The sequence below is a fragment of the Heloderma suspectum genome, chromosome 1 (genome assembly GCF_057233095.1).
Source record: "Heloderma suspectum isolate Gila_16-S chromosome 1, 16-S_ref, whole genome shotgun sequence".
In the NCBI taxonomy this organism is placed as follows: Eukaryota; Metazoa; Chordata; class Lepidosauria; order Squamata; family Helodermatidae; genus Heloderma; species Heloderma suspectum.
In genome coordinates, this window is record NC_139458.1 from 388,646,557 (window position 1) to 388,663,272 (window position 16,716).

General features: G+C 46.9%; 1 protein-coding gene across 3 annotated transcripts in view; it reads left to right on the top strand.

Moving 5' to 3' along the window:
* The window catches only part of TOGARAM2 (TOG array regulator of axonemal microtubules 2), a 121,175-nt gene that overhangs the window by 37,746 nt on the left and 66,713 nt on the right, over positions 1-16,716 (top strand). For all 3 annotated transcript variants that reach the window (XM_084828603.1, XM_084828605.1, XM_084828604.1), the window contains 2 exons: positions 5,070-5,245; positions 6,014-6,063. In XM_084828603.1, coding sequence (XP_084684729.1) covers positions 5,070-5,245; positions 6,014-6,063 — 226 coding nt within the window. The remainder of the gene's footprint in view (positions 1-5,069; positions 5,246-6,013; positions 6,064-16,716) is intronic.

The window sequence follows — 16,716 nt, forward strand, 5'->3', positions numbered from 1 at the left end:
AAACCAATATTCCAACCAAGGTCAAATGCATGCCTCAAGCACCACTGGTAGAGGAAGTTGCCCTGGCTCAGCTGTGAACTGAACATGGAGACAGGGCTGGCTCAAGACATTTTGCTGCTTGAAGTGAAGAACAAGAGGGCACCACCTCCATTCCCTCTACAGAAGCTGATTGTGGGAGTGAGGCTGGATGCACCTGATCTCAGAAGCTAAGCAGGGTCAGCCCTGGTTAGTATTTTGATGGGAGACCACCTGGGAATCAGGCTTCCTGCACTGAGCATGGGGTTGGACTCAATGGTCTTGTAGGCCCCTTCCAACCCTATGATTCTATGAAGTACTTTCTATGAAGGACTGGCAGCTGAACCTTGCTTCAACAGTGGTGATGAGACAGCCTCCATCTCCTCACCTGAAGGCAGCAGGCCAGCTTAGAGGGTGCATGGCAGGCTGCTTGGGATACACAACTCTGTCCTCCACTTGCCCCCCTCACACCACCGAGCATCTGCTGCCTGAAGCAACTGCCTCTCTCTGCCTAATGGTGGGGCTGTCCCTGCATGGAGTCCATAGAGACCAGTACCTACTGAAGGGAGACACATACCAATGTTTGTGCTTTGCAGTGTTCCCCTCACTGTTAAGTTCGTGTTGCTCAAGTGTCCATGTTTTTCAACTGCTCACTGAATTTATATGGACACCCAGCCACCTAATCTGCACCATGTAGGCCTAGCTTTGTTTCTGGATGAAGACATTCATTTGTTTGCTTTTTTCATTTTTTAATAGATAGATGATAGATAGATAGACAGACAGACAGACAGACAGACAATCAATAGATCAATAGATCAGTAGATATAGGCTGGCTGTCCTTCTCTCCCTGCCACCCACTGATTTTTATTTTTTTTTTAAGAACTTGGGAATTACTGGGACCTGACTGCTGACAGAATAATACGTTTTGTTGTTGTTGCATGAATTGAATGGAAATGCTGAAAAGGTTGTTTGCAACACAGACTAGTGTAATATATGGCCTAGATGCCATTGTGCGATAAAATCTAATCAACCTATCTGTCTACTGAGTCGCTAATGGTATATAGGAAGGGGGAAAGGCGATTCTATTCCTTTCTTTCCATGACATTGTTGCCTGTCTGACAGATGGGAATGAAGGTGGCCAGGTGTCCTACTTTACAGAGGACAGCCCTCTCTTTGAAGGTATCCTCTATTTGGTGTCCAGTCCAAGTCTGCTTTGCAGTCAAAGAACCACAAGAAGGGGGGCAGCAGGGGCCTTTTAGTTACCCCTGGTACCCCTACATCAACAGTTAGCCCCTGGACTGCAGACTGAGCAGGCACACAGGTCACCTGGTCATTCTTCTCCGCTTGTCCAAGTAGCAACAGTAAGAACAGACCATGGAACAATGGACTGGTTTAAGATTGGGAAAGGAGTACGGCAGGGTTGTATACTCTCACCCTACCTATTCAACCTGTATGCAGAACACATCATGCAACGTGCTGGGCTTGATGAAGCTGAGGCTGGAGTTAAAACTGCTGGAAGAAACATTAACAATCTCCGATATGCAGATGATACCACTTTGATGGCTGAAAGCGAGGAGGAGCTGAGGAACCTCATGACGAAGGTGAAAGAAGAAAGTGCAAAAGCTGGGTTGCAGTTAAACCTCAAAAAACCCAAGATTATGGCAACCAGCTTGATCGATAACTGGCAAATAGAGGGAGAAAATGTGGAGGCAGTAACAGACTTTGTCTTTCGAGGCACAAAGATTACTGCAGACGCCGACTGCAGCCAGGAAGTCAGAAGACGTTTACTTCTTGGGAGGAGAGCAATGACAAATCTTGATAAAATAGTGAAGAGCAGAGACATCACACTGACAACAAAGGTCCGCATAGTTAAAGCAATGGTATTCCCCGTAGTAACCTATGGCTGCAAGAGCTGGACCATAAGGAAGGCTGAGCGAAGGAAGATAGATGCTTTGGAACTGTGGTGCTGGAGGAAAATTCTGAGAGTGCCTTGGGCTGCAAGAAGATCAAACCAGTTCATACTCCAGGAAATCAAGCCAGACTGCTCACTTGAGGGAATGATCTTAAAGGCAAAACTGAAGTACTTTGGCCACATAATGAGAAGACAGGATACCCTGGAGAAGATGCTGATGCTAGGGAAAGTGGAAGGCAAAAGGAAGAGGGGCCGGCCAAGGGCAAGGTAGATGGATGATATTCTGGAGGTGACGGACTCGACCTTGGGGGAGCTGGGGGTGGCGACGGCCGACAGAAAGCTCTGGCGTGGGCTGGTCCATGAAGTCACAAAGAGTCGGAAGCGACTGACCGAATAAACAACAACAACAATGGTGAGATGTACTGTATTTCTATTTAAATTGTAGTGATTATTTCTAAATTTGCACCTATACATATACATCTGTATGTGCAAATATTATGCAAATTGGTGCCTTATTTTTTGATGATGCATTTCCTCTTTTTTGGCAATGTGTAAGCGGCCATCCTAAAAGGAATACGTTTTTGCTTTGCTCTTCTGTGCTGCCACCTGCTAAATGAAGACCTGGTTATCAGCATCATTGGGAGGTGGAGGAACTCCAGCCTACCTGCACAATGAATCCGACATGCCAGAGTACCCCAGAGCTGTTTTACTGACACATCAGCTAGGTGAAGTATTCTGCATTAGAAATCCATTCCTGATGCAGGAATCATCTCTTTGGAAGATCATGTGTATTTTATATAGTACATTCAATGAGATATGAAGCTCCCCTGGAGTTAATAACTTGCGGCAAGTTAGATATGACAAATTATTAAGTGGCATTTGGAGAGGACCAAGGATCCGGTGATCACACCTTATCATCTAGGCTGAGAAGCAGATGAGGGCCAGCAGGAGGAGCACTAATGCAAAAAATTAATAGACTTCTGAGAAGCAGATTTTGATGGAAGGTCGAAGGAGTTGCAAAATTGGCCAGAGCTCAAGGCTGTCTGGCAGGAATAATAGATACATCCTGGAGAGTGTGATCTAAATTTATTCCAGTAGCATTTTTTTTAAAGAAAAAAGGAATAGACTGCTGAAATTCTCCTGGCAAAGAAGGGGAGGAAAGACAAGTAGAGGGAACTCTTATACTGCAGGTGACGTGAATAGTGTCAACTCGAAGCCGAGGCTAATGAGGTACTTCTGCTGAAATACTAGAGCTTTTATGCTATGGAGTACAGTCTCATCTTTCCTGAAGAGTTCTGTGAAGCTAGCTTCTTGAACAAGATGGAGCCCTTGCAGAGTTGATGCAGTCATGGACCGGCAAACTGAAGGCTGCAGGTTGTAGGAGCTCAAAAGCCAAAGATCTGGGCTAGAGCTGGTGATTTCCACTAGCCAGCAAGACATGACCAGGGAATGAGTGGCACACAAAATCTGCAGAATTCAGAAGCTTCTAACCAGACAATGTATTGTTCCAACCTCTAGAGCACAGACCCTGAAGTTGAGCAGCCCTGAAAACTGCTTGAAGCCCAGCTCCTTGTGGAGGGGTGGCTCTCATACAGGGGACATGCTCCTGGCTGGAATTTAGCACTTTTTCAGAGTTCTGTACTTTCTTGGTAGGCTCTTTGCCCCCTCAGGTGAGGGAGTGTGGTTGAAGGCAGGGTCTTGAGCAATTGGCGAAGTGATTCCTTGAGTGATTTGGATTGACTACTCAGTTAAGTATGAGCTGGGGTCTTCTGGGGCCCTCTTTCTGCACTGTCATCTGTCCCCAGTTGGGGCTTCTGATCTTCTACATCTAGAGTGCCACTTCTGAATCACCAAAAAGAGGACAAAAGAAGACCTCTATTTGCATAAAATTTGCATTTTCTGATTTATATCTATATATGTAAATTTAGACATAATTATTATAATTTAAATAGAAATACAGTACATCTCACCATAGTGGGAAAGACTCTGACCAGGTGACCTGTTGTCAGGGGTGTTTCTGAGTGCAGGGAGTGGGATAGCAGTTCAGATTCTGAAGGAGAACCATCAGACATGGGGGAGGTGTTTTCCCGACTAGTCCAGATATGAGTAGGCCTGCTTCTCAGGTTACAAATGTCCAGATGGCTGAGCTTGAGGGTCCCTCCTCACCCCCGCCCCTGTGAGAGGCAGTGAACGGGAAGATGACCTAATAGATGCCAGACGCAGGCGCAGAGCAAAGAGAGAGAAGGCAGGGGCGGAACTTAGACAGTCTACCTGATTGGCCTTGCATGAAAAGCTGCGCTTAGAGGCCTCATGACAAGAGAGGGACCTCCCCCGCTTAGGTTAGGCTAGCCAGACCGCCTCCCTCTTCAAATGGCAGGCAACTTTCATAAATTCCATTTGAATCCCCTGAAGGCATTCCTTTGTAGATGGAGAGTCTCTGAGAATTTGCGTCTGTATAACCCTGTGAAGTAATGGATTAAAAGCTGTAGACTGAAGCCTCTCCTTTGTGTATGTTTGGGCGTTGAAGTGAAGTGGGGGCTAAGAGAATCCTGACACCTGTGTACCTTGCTCAATCTGTTGTTCAGGTGCTATTGATGGGCAACTGTAAGGCCCAGCTCTTCCTTCTGACCTTTCTCTTTAAAGACCTGAACTAGACATGCCTTCAAATAGAGGATGCCTTCAAAATACAGGACATTCTTCTGGCAGCACTTCAAAATAGAGGTCTGTCCTCTGTAAAAAAAAAAAAAAAAAAGGACACATGGCCACCCTACACTGCATTCCACTTAAGTCTGTGACCCCATGTCTTCTAGGTCCATGTTTGGGCCACTATTTAGGCCCAAGGTAACAATGATGTAGCACCATGGGTCACTGGCTGAGACCATGAAACTTAAAGTTAGCAGTATGGTGTCGATGTAGGGGCTAGAGTATCCAGTAAGACTGGGGAGACCCAGGTTCAAATCCCCACTCAGCCACAAAGCTCGTTCAGTGACCTAGGGCCCATCACACTCTCTCAGCTAGCCTATTTCATAGGGCTGTTGTGAGCTCCTTAGAAGAGGGGTGGGATATAAATGTAATAAATAAAGTTAGAAACTGAGGCTATCTTTTGTTTGCATTTTAATATTTCCACCATGCTTCCCTGTAGATCCTATATGGGAAGGATGAAAGTCTGAGGAGGTCTTTAGGGGCAGCCTTGATCCCACCCATCCCTAAGTCAGCGAAGGCACGTGAAGAAAATTCTCCGGATTTTCAGGAACCTCTTCCAGACTTATCACAGTTGGAACCTGCTCCTCTTGCTGCAGAGGAGACCTCCAAGATGAGGTAAGCCTCTTCTGCTGCCTCCGTTTGGACTATCTTTCCAAAAGCCCTCACCTGTAGATTCTAGAAGGATACAATTTGCCCTTTATATGCCCTTGCCAGTTAATGAGACAATAGGCCATTATAAATAACACTTATTTCAACAGCAACATGAGCGACATCTCTGTAACTCTCTTTCCCAACCTGGCTTCCCCTAGATGTTTTGGACTTCAACCTCATCAGTCACAGCCAGCACAACAATGGTCAGGAATGCTGGGAGCTGTAGTCCAAAACTTCTGGAGGGCACCAGTTTGGGAAAGCCAATGATCCAACTCATCATCACCCGGTGGAGGCTGGTGGCTCTGATGTCAGTGGGGTGGAGAATCTGATCCGAGTTTCAGTCAGAACCTGTCAGAACTCTAAAGGAGCTATCCAAGCGCCTTTAGAGTTCTGACGGGTTCTGACTGAAACCCAGAGTTGATTCACCATCCCGCTGACATTGGAGTCACCAGCTTCCACCAGCTTCCACCACCCTATTTCTAATGGTGGCCAACCAGATGCCTCTGGGAAGCCCACAAGCAGGACATAAATGCAATTGCCCTCTCCTGCTCTTGCTTGCAGGAGCTGGTATTCGGAGGCATGGTGCCTCGGGTGGCGTCTGATGGCTGAGCAACGTGTCACAGATATGGCATATTGCTCCTTTAAGAGAATTACTCTATTATCTTTCTTGTCATAGACAGTTTCTTTCCTCTTGCATTTTCAAATTTCTCTTTTTCTCCCAACTGCTTTAAGGTCAAGGCCAGAGTCTTGCAATGCTGAAGAGAACACCCTCAAAACTCTGGGTAGGTGCAATTTGAGAAAACGTGGGCTTAGAGGCTAAATTGAGGGTGCTTCCTGATGAGGTTTTTATTATGCAACCACCCTGCCACACTGTTGGAATTGTATTGGGGTGGGGGAGTTCCAGACAACACTGTCTTCTGTTTGTAACCCTTCTGTGTTTACCCACTGCTTCTTCCACCTTTGTTTTCTTACTGCAGACAATAATTAAGGATGGAAAGGCAGAATAGCTGCACAAGGCCTTTAGATTGGTAGCGCTAGGATCTAGGGATGTCAGAGAATTCCGCCACGGATCTCGGTGAGGCCGAATGCCAGTGCATTCGGCCCCCGGAAATCTGTGGCAGAACGGCCTGCCCCCCCGCCCCCCCGCGGATCCCCCCCAGGACGAGACTTACCTGGGGTGGATCTTCCGGGCGGCGGTGGCTCCAGCGGTGGCAGCGGCGGCCGGTCTTCTGACCGGCTGCCACCGCCGCCATTTCCAGGCTTGTGGGGAAAAAAAAAAAAAGACGTGATAGGCTACGTAAATCTTTACGTAGCCTATCATGGTTGGGGGTGGGTTTAAAAAACAAACAAACCGCATACGCAAATGGCGGCGGCTACGGCCGCCGCCATTTGCATTCCTTCTTTTTACTGTCTTAATCTACGTAAATATTTACATAGACCATGACAGCGAAAATAAAGGGGAATGCAAATAGCGTAGCGGGCGCTATTTGCGTCCCCTTTTGATTCGCCGTTTTAGCCTACGTAAAGTTTTACATAGGCTAAAATGGTGAATGAAAAAGGGATGCAAATAGTGCCCGCTACGCTATTTGCATTCCCCTTTATTTTCGCCGTCATAGTCTACCTAAATATTTACGTAGATTAAGACGGCCAAAAAGAAGGAATGCAAATGGCGGTGGCCGTAGCCGCCGCCATTTGTGTACGCGGTTGTTTTTTTGTTTTGTTTTTTTACCCAGAGCCCTCCGCGGCCAGAAATCCGGCTGCGGATGGCTCTGGCCTGGCTGGGCTGGGCCTGGCCGGCTGCTCTGCGGAGCTGCCTTGGAGCACAGCCGGCCGTTCAACGATTCTGGGTGGAGGAACGGAACGCCTCCCCCCCCATCAACATAATCTGCGAAAGGTAAGTCACTTTCGTACATCCCTACTAGGATCCCTCTGCCTGGAACCACTCTAAGGGCATCTCTACACCAGCCTAAAATCCTGCATTTAAAATGGGGCTTTCTGCTTCCGTTTTAAATGCAGGATCAAACCGACTCCCTTTTTCGCATGCTTCCTTTCCCCCTTCCCCTTCCCCTTCCTTTCCTCCTTCTCCCCTTATCTGAGTCTTCCATTATCTTTCATTGATCTCGCTCCTCTTCTTGCAGATTTTCCTCTTTCAGGGGGGGAATTCAAGCAGAACACAATGGGGTAATTTGATAGCTCATTATCTGCGATCTATTTAAAAATGGTACAAAGGGAATTTAGTGCAGGAGACACCCTGGAGGGTCACGGTGTGATGTAAAGAGCCCACAAACTTCTGTGAAGGAGCAATCTCAATCACAGGATAAAAGCTCCGTGTGAAGAAAGCCCAATGCCAAAAGTATCTGACAAAAGATAGTCCACAACGTGGTGGTGTTAGGAATGCTCATGATAGTACTTTTATTAGACATAAGCATGTGCACCCACGTCTTTAGATGTGTACAAGAACGGTTACATATGTCCCTGTTTCTCAGAAAAACCTTGCAAACTGGTCTGGAGAATGGATACCTTTGCAGAGAAATGGGAGTTCTTTTTATCTTTCCAGTGTGGCATTTACCTGCATCTTACATCAGGGGTGGGCAAACTTCAGGATTGCAGGCTCTGATTTTATTTTGTTTTTTACTAGAACTCCAAGAGCCACTAACTGGAGCTTGGTGCAAAAGACAAACACTGAGGGCAAAATCCAACATTGTGTGAGCGGACCTCTGCTTGTGCAACAGGACTTTCGCTTCCTCTCCCCTCCTTGTGGCCCCCCCATCCACCCACAAATTTGCTCCAGTTTCTCCTCCAACCTTCTGAAGCAGAGTTTGAGGGTACATGGGATGTTTCAGGGGGGAAGGGGAATCGCCCCCTCCCTGTTTTGCTGAAGGAAGCTGTTCCATTGGCAGGAGGTGTTAATTTTGATACCACTGTGAGGGCATAATCCTATGCATATTTAAACAAGAAAAAGTCCTACAACTCCCAGCATTCCCCAGCCAGCCATGCTAGCTGGGGAATGCTGGGAGTTGTAGGACTTTTTTCTGTCTAAACATAAGAACATAAAAAGAGCTGTGCTGGGTCAGACCAAGTGTCCATCTAGTCCAGCATTCTGTTCACACAGTGGCCAACCAGCTGTTGACCAGGAACCTACAAGCAGGGCATGAGAGCAACAACACCCTCACACCCATGTTCCCCAGCAACTGGTGTACATAGGATCACTGTGCCCTTAGTCTGCAATCCTATACCCACTTACCTGGGAGTAAGTCCCATTGAATTCAAAGAACCCCACTGAACACAATGAGACTTACTTCTGAGTAGACATGTATAGGTTTGCAATGTACAAATTAAAAAATTCTTAGCCCAGGGGCATCTCTACACCAGCCTAAAATCCTGCATTTAAAATGGGGTTTTCTGCTTCCGTTTTTAAATGCAGGATGACACCGACTCCTTTTTTCACCCTCTTCCTTTCCCCCCTCCCTTCCCCCCTCCTCCTCCCCATATCTGAGTCTTCCATTATCTTTCATTGATCTCGCTCCTCTTCTTGCCACTTTTCCTCTTTTCATGGAGGGAACTCAGGACCACGGAAACGTCAAAACGTCAAAAGGATAGCCCATTATCTGCGATCTATTTAAAAATGGAACAAAGGGCATTTAGTGCAGGAGATGCCCTGGAGGGTGATGGTGTCATGTAAAGAGCCCTCAAACTTCCGTGAGGGAGCAATCTCAATTGCAGGATAAAAGCTCTGTGAAGAAAGCCAGATAATTTGTTTTGAGCACCAGAACTGAATGGAGTTCACAAGCTTTCCACACAGAAATCCACTCCTGGTTACCCCCAGCTTTCTTCAGTTCAGCAGTATAATTTAGGGTGCTGGGGGGTCATTTTGTTGTTGCTGTTGTGGAAAAGTTGGGAGTTAGAAATCCTTGCCAATCTACTGCAAATTATCCAGAGATTGACCAATAGATCCCGATCTACATTCTGCTCATTCCTGACTTAAGTAATATAGGAGCAGCCCTTGGAAAAAGGTGCTCAAGCAGAGCAAATGTACCCAAAGTCTAAAACAGTGATGTGGTTTGCCAGTTGTGAGCAAACATATGAATTCATGTGCCCTCTATGGATGAAATAGAATTGAAAAGACCATTGATGGGTCCTCCTTGGCAGGTCCTTGTGGATTAAAAAGAATTACAAGGGCTGGCAGGTTCTGTGAATGTTCATCAAGCATCATCTTGTTGTGCTGGCATGGGAGTCACTAGAGTTAATCACCCCTGGCAGAAGTTTATCCAGATGTAGGAGCAAAGTCATTTCTCTGAGACAGAGTTTGGGGGCAGGCCAGTGTCAGAGTAGCAATTGACACCAGATGTTTCAATCAAGGAGCAAAACTGAAATGTGGTGCTGGAAGGCAGGATTGGACCCAAAAGGCAAAGAGGAGCTCCTAGGTCAGGCTGCCAATGGAGCAGAAATATTGAACCAGAGTGGTCAGGATCTGGAAATAAGGCATCCATATTGGAATGAAAGCATAGGAGAGAATCTTGGAGATATGGTGGGCAGAACAGCCTAGAAATCATGGTTTTATAGGAAAGCAATATAAAAACTATGTAATTTATAAATATCATTGCCTCTACAGGGCTTTTCTACATGAGGCATTTATCGTGTGCTCGTTATTCCCTACTCATAGTTGTTTATGGATTCTTTTGATGTTGTTGTGACCCTCCAGTTTCACTTCTATGTCTAACCAGCAGTTTTGGCCAGTTTTTTTAGAGCAGGGAAAATGTGGCATTTAATTGTGAAAGCAAAAGAATGTGCAATTTCCTCTATTCCACTATACCTCAGTGCCACCTAGAGGTTATGTAGCATAAAAGCAGGAAAGGAGCACCCCTCATGTGGTGCTCAGATCTCAGTTCTGCAATGAAACTGAAAGTAGATACAGTGGATTAATAGCCTCATGTAGAAAAGCTAATATACTCAGGAGAAAGTGGCCCATCAGAGTCTTGTGCTTCCAGATGGAGGAGTTCTAGTAGTAATAATCCAAAGACATTGTGCAGCTCTTCTGTCTTTATGGCTTTTCTATGGTAAGAAAAAAGATGGAAGAAGTGGCGGGAAAAGACGGGAGGGTTATGAGTGGAAGAGGTCATATGGATACACACACCCATACAATTCTGTGAATGCAGCAATGTGATGGTGGGATAAAGGCCTTGTCTGGAAGCCCCCTTGGTAAGAGGCGGACAAGGAACATGGAAGGAAGGGGGCAAGTTACTGTAAGGTACCTTTAACATTTGAATGTCCGTTGAGAACCTTAACCTGTGGCTGAACCCCCCTCTGATGCAATAGCATATGAAACAAGAAAAACGGATGGGATGGGGAAGATCATGCGCAAAGGTGTCATGTCAATGCTGCTGGCCCCATTGTGGAGGGGGAGACTGGGGTGGGAACGTCGCTCCCATGTAAAGTCCCCATTTCATACGTTATCAGAGCAATGTGAGATACAGGCACAGGGAAGCGGTACCCACACCATTTTGGTAATATGTATCTTAGCCAACGCTAGCTAGCATTTGGAGGAACAGCCAGTCTTGAGAGCCAGTGGCGCCACTAGGGCTGGACCTTGGGGCCAAAGTCCAGGTCCTGCACAACCCAGGGCCCCCCAGATGACCATCCAGAGAGTAACAGGTGATGGGGGCAGTGACAAACAGGCCTTGCATCAGCACCTGGACTGGCGTGGGCATGCTGGGACCCCGCAGGGCTGACACTGCTTGCCGCAGCATCTTTTCTTCTTATTTTTAAACATTTTAGAATTAGGGGACAGCCAACTGGGCTTGTACATACCTACAGAAGCTCATTTTATTATTTTTACACACACACACACACACACACCCGCTCCATTTCTACAGTAAAATACTACTTATTCCCAAGTAAATATGTTTAGTATCAGGGCAGCAGACACCAACTCTATTTTATTCCTGTAGTTGTGATAGTGCTATGATTTAACTGACTTTAAATGCAAACCTGCACATGCTCAGAGTATTTCTTCATCTTCTTTTTAATTAGGGTTGGCAAAGAGGTTTTTATTTTGTTTGGGCTTTTTTCTCGAACATATCAGGAATGTAGAACTGGTTGTGAAGCATGAAGTGGCAGGGAGGGGAAAGAGAAATGTTAGTTGTGTGCTCCGTAACTGGAGTAATACACATGGCCATCTAAAGCGGATTTCCATAAGACCATTAAGTCCAGGGTCTAAAATTCCCTGGCTGTACCAGTGTTGAAAGCCAGTGCAGTGTAGCGATTGGACTAGAACTGGGGAGATCCAGGTTCAAATTCTTGCTCACTCACAAAGCTCTTTGGGAGACTGGTTGGGCTCTCTCTCACCCTAACCTACCTCACAGGGTTGTTGTGAGAGTATAATACAGCCATGCATGCCACCGTTAGCTCCCTGGAGGAGGAGCAAGGTACAAATGCAATAAATAACACTTAAAAAAAAGTCATCAGAGCCAATTTCTATTGCTGCAGTGCTGGGCATTGTGTCATTATAGAAAGCAGCTGTATGAATCTGTATTGCTGTTCTGCTGAGCAGGAAGGCAATAGCTTTTACACAGCAGCTTTAATAGGAAAAGCACTCTGTAGGCTGGTGTGGAATGAAATAACAGAAAAATATGTTATTGATTTTTAAACACCATTGTTGTGTAGATTATGGTTAACTTTGACATGACTTCATTGCTTTTCAAAGTGTGGCCTTTTTTTTCTTCGTTCTCAATGCCACACAAAGGCGGGCTGGAGAGCAGGACCTGTGTTGTGTGTGAAAATAAAATGTCACATTCTGTCTCTAGGTTGACTGCCTGGTCAAAGGTGCTAATTTCAAGGGGCCTGAGCTGCTAGCTTTGATAATTATTCCACAGCAGGGGGAAGTCTCGGGAAGGGATTTATTGTGGCAACCACTCTAAGCAGCTAAATTCTTTTGAAATGCTATTTAATTTCCTAACAAACAGAAGAGGGCATTTATTTTCTCTGGATCAAGATACCTCCCCTTTTGCACAGAGCAAGCAAAAATGTCATCATATAAATCAGGGGCAGAGGACCTATGGCTCTCCAGATGTCGTCAAACTCCACCTCCCATTGCCAGCATGGACAGTGGATGGGGATGATGGGAATTGCAGCTAAAAAAATCTGGACACCATCAGCTGGGGGAAGGCTGGGCTGGAGGGTCACAGGTTCCTCATCCCTGCTATAAATAAAATCCAAGGAAAGTTGTAAGGGATGTAACACAAGTCTAAAAAAGTAGAGATAATGGGGCTGTTCACACAACACGCTAACCCACACTTAGTGATTGAGTGTGGGTTGTTTGTTGAACCATGGGTTAGTTTGTTGTCTGAACCCAGGACATTTTCCAGAGGGTGGCTTTTTAACCATGCAGTGTAGCTTGTTAACCACCCTGAATAACCCAATAACAGACCATGGGTTCTCAAGGTGGCTTGTTTGAGAAAAATTAGCCACATTGCCTGGTTAACAAGCCACCCTGCAGAAAATGTTCTGGGTTCAGACATCACGTTAACCCACAGTTGAACAACAACCCACACTCAACCACTGAGTGTGGGTTAGCGTGTTGTGCAAGCCCAGTGTATCTTAAATGAGGTTAGTAGTGGGTTGTTTTCTGGTCCGGGGCCCAAACCAGTCACCCCTCTGTTTTCTCCTATTTTCTTCTGGGCCTTTGCAGCTTCTCCCATGGCCAGTGTTAATCCCCCCGCCCCCATCTCTATCTCCCTGTGCTGGTTTGGATGTTAATCGCATGTCTGGACTACAGTTTCTTGTGCTCCGGGTTCAGCACTTTCACAGGAAACCTGGGGAATGCTCTGGGAATAGACAGCCTTGCGATTGGCCAAGATAACCTTGTGCCAACTCCCACAAGTCAGGCTTTCTGAATGCACGGTCCCTACAGCCCTTGCATATTGCAGATGTACATCCAGTCTCTCTCCAAGCTGGCATTTGGAGGGGCTTCTAGGAATGTAAGCAGCATCAGACCATGGATAACTCCTTTAGAATTCTGACTGAAACCTGGAGCAAGCCTTGGATAGCTCCTTCAGAGCTCTGACTGGTTCTGACAGAAACCCGGAGCGAATTCACTGCCCCACTGACATCGGAGCCACCAGCCTCCGCTGGCTCAAGCATCTCTGGTTCTCTCATCCCTATAGGAAGTTGCCTTATGCTGACTCAGGCTCTTGGCCCATCTAGCTCAGTATTGTCTACACCAGCCTTCCCCAACCATTCTGTCTGGGGATGATGGGAGTTATAGTCCAACGCATCTGGAGGGTACTGTGTTGGGAAAGGCAGGTCTACACTGACTGGTGGTGGCTGTCCAAGGTTTCAGGCTGGGGGCTTTCCCAGCCCTATCCGCAGATGCTGGGCATTGAAGCTGGGACTTTCTGCATGCAAAACGTGTGCTCTACCCCTGAGCTACGCCAAGGCTAGGGATGTACGAAAGTCACTTACCTTGCCCGAAATTTGATTTGCGGAGGGGGGGGAGGCACTCCGTCCCTCCCGCTGAAATTCTGGCCAGGGGGGAGGCGCCCCGTCCCTCCCGCTGCGAATCCTGGCTGGCCGGGAATGCAAATGGCGGCGGCTGTAGCCGCCGTTGTTTGCGTCCCTGCAATCAGCCGTGATAGGCTACGTAAATGTTTACATAGCCTATCACGGCTGAGTAAAAAAAAAACCAACACCCCCCCCGCGCGTACGCAAACTATGGCGAAAATAAGGGGAACGCAAATAGCGTAGCATCTACGTTATTTGCGTTCCCCTTATTTTCGCCGTAGTCTACATAAATGTTTACGTAGACTAGACGTGCCAAAATAAGGAACGCAAATGGCGGCGCCCATGGGCGCCGCAATTTGCATACGCACGGTCTTTTTTTGGTTTTTTTTTACTCAGCCATGATAGGCTACGTAAACATTTACGTAGCCTATCATGGTATTTTTTTAAAATCTAGCCATGATAGGCTACGTAAATGTTTATGTAGCCTATCATGTTTTTTGGTGGGTTTTTTTTTTTCTGGAAATGGCGGTGGCGGCAGCCGGTCGGAAGACCGGCCGCCGCCACCGAACCGCCGCCGGAGCCGCCGCCGCCGCCGCCGCCAGGGACATTCGCACAAGGTAAGTCCCGTCCCGGGGGGGGGGGCGGGGGGATGGCAGACCGTTTCGCCACCGATTTCAGGGGGCTGAATGCGCTGGCATTCGGCCTCCCTGAGATTCGTGGCGAAATTCTCTGACATCCCTAGCCAAGGCTAGAGAGTCTTTCCCACCCTGACTTAGGCTGTGGACATCTGAGCAGGGAATGAGTCCATTGTACATCGTATACAGCCCAGCTAGGGAGCTGCCCTATGTAATGAAACTTTTCAGTTCTTGACTGGACAGTTTGACAAAGGAAGGGGAAAAGAAGAGACATTTGCGAGTCTGTGTGGAGGGGCATTAGGAAATTCTAGGTCCCCTGGAGGGGTGATTTGAGGAAATGCAAGCAAGAGTGTCCTTAACACTTCCTGCCTGGTAGTGTCACCTCAGAGGAGTTCTTTCAGGCGAGTCTGAGGACTGACAGATATCATTATCACCAGGAACACACATAGCCAAAAGGTGTGAGCCAGTCCCTTGGTCTCAGGGAGGAAGATAACCAATTCACCCAGTCCTTCCATGAAGGTGATGCTTCACTGTTCAGGGAACATGTGGTTTTAACCCCAGCTGATGGGGTTGGATGAAATTTACGTCATGAATCCATGTTCAGTCACAAAATCAGAGTTGAGAATATAAGGAAAGCCCTGCTGGATCAGATCAAGGGTCCTTCTGGTCCAGCAATCTGTTTCTCACAGGATCCAGTGAGATATCTTTGTTCAGGGGTGGGAAGAAGGTAGATCTGAATCTACTAGTCTGGATCTCTGAGTGATTTTTGGGAGAAAAACAGCAAGGACTTCTGTCTCCCAAATGCTTAGCAGTAGCAGCAGCAGCTGCAAATTGAAATGAAGAAAGCTTCGGGTAACCAGGAGTGGATCTGTGTGTGGTGGAAGGATTGTGAGCTCAGTTCAGTTCTTGTACTCGGAACCAATTTCTGGGCTCCGAATTCTTTAATGCTTCAGTGTATGTCTTTTGTACTTGGCTCCAGCTGGCAGATCTTATGGTTCTAGTAAAACAGCCTTCCCCAACCTGGTGCCCTCCAGGTGAGTTGGACTACAACTCCCAGAAACCTCATGGTGACTGGGGGTGCTGGGAGTTGCAGTCATAACACATCTGGGACTGGAAGGCACCAGGTTGGGGAAGGCTGTAGTAAAAAAACCCACAACAAAGTAGATCCCACCAGCCTGAATTCTGCCCATCCCTGCCTTTGGGAAGCCCACAAGCAGCATGTGAAAGTAACAGCCTGTACTTGTTGTTCAGAGGTACAGTGCTTCTGAGCATGGAGGTTCCAGTTAGCTATGATAATTGTTGTTGATAGTCCCAGTCCTCCAAGAACTTGTTTTCTTCCCTTTTTAAAGCCATCTAAGCCCATCACCACACCCTGTGGCAGAGTTCATTATGTGTTACATGAAAAAGTATTTTCTTTTTTCTGTGCTGACAATCCATTTTATTAATAGAATTCTTTATGACAGTGGAAGGAAAAAGACTCATAGAATCATAGAATAGTAGGGTTGGAAGGGGCCTACAAGGACATCAAGTCCAACCCCCTGCTCACTGCAGGAATCTAAGTCAGAGCATCTCTGACAGATGGCTGTCCAGCCTCACCTTGAATGCCTCCAGTGTGGGAGAGCCCACCACCTCCCCAGGTGATTGGTTCCATTGTCGTATTGCTCTGACACTCAGGAAGTTTTTCCTGATGTTCAGCCGGAATCTGGCTTCCTGTAACTTGAGCCCATTATTCCGTGTCCTGCACTCTGGGATGATCGAGAAGAGATCCTGGCCTTCCTCTCTGTGACAACCTTTCAAGTACTTGAAGAGCGCTATCATGTCTCCCCTCAGTCTTCTCTTCTCAAGGCTAAACATGCCTAGTTCTTTCAGTTTCTCTTCATAGGGCTTTGTTTCCAGTCCCCTGATCATCTTCGTTGCCCTCCTCTGAACCCTCTCCAGTTGGTCTGCATCCTTCTTAAAGTGTGGTGCCCAGAACTGGACACAGTACTCCAGATGAGGCCTAACCAATGCTGAGTAGAGGGGAACTAGTACATCTCGGGATTTGGGAGCTATGCTTCTAGCAGCCCGAAATAGCATTTGCCTTTTTTGCAGCCACATCACATTGTTGGCTCATATTCAGCTTGTGATCTACAACAATTCCAAGATCCTTCTTTCCTGTAGTGTTGTTGAACCACGTATCCCCCATCTTGTATCTGTGCATTTGGTTTCTTTTTCCTAGGTGCAGAACTTGGCATTTATCCCTATTAAATGTCATTCTGTTGTTTTCTGCCCAGCGCTCCAGTCTATCAAGATCACTTTGAA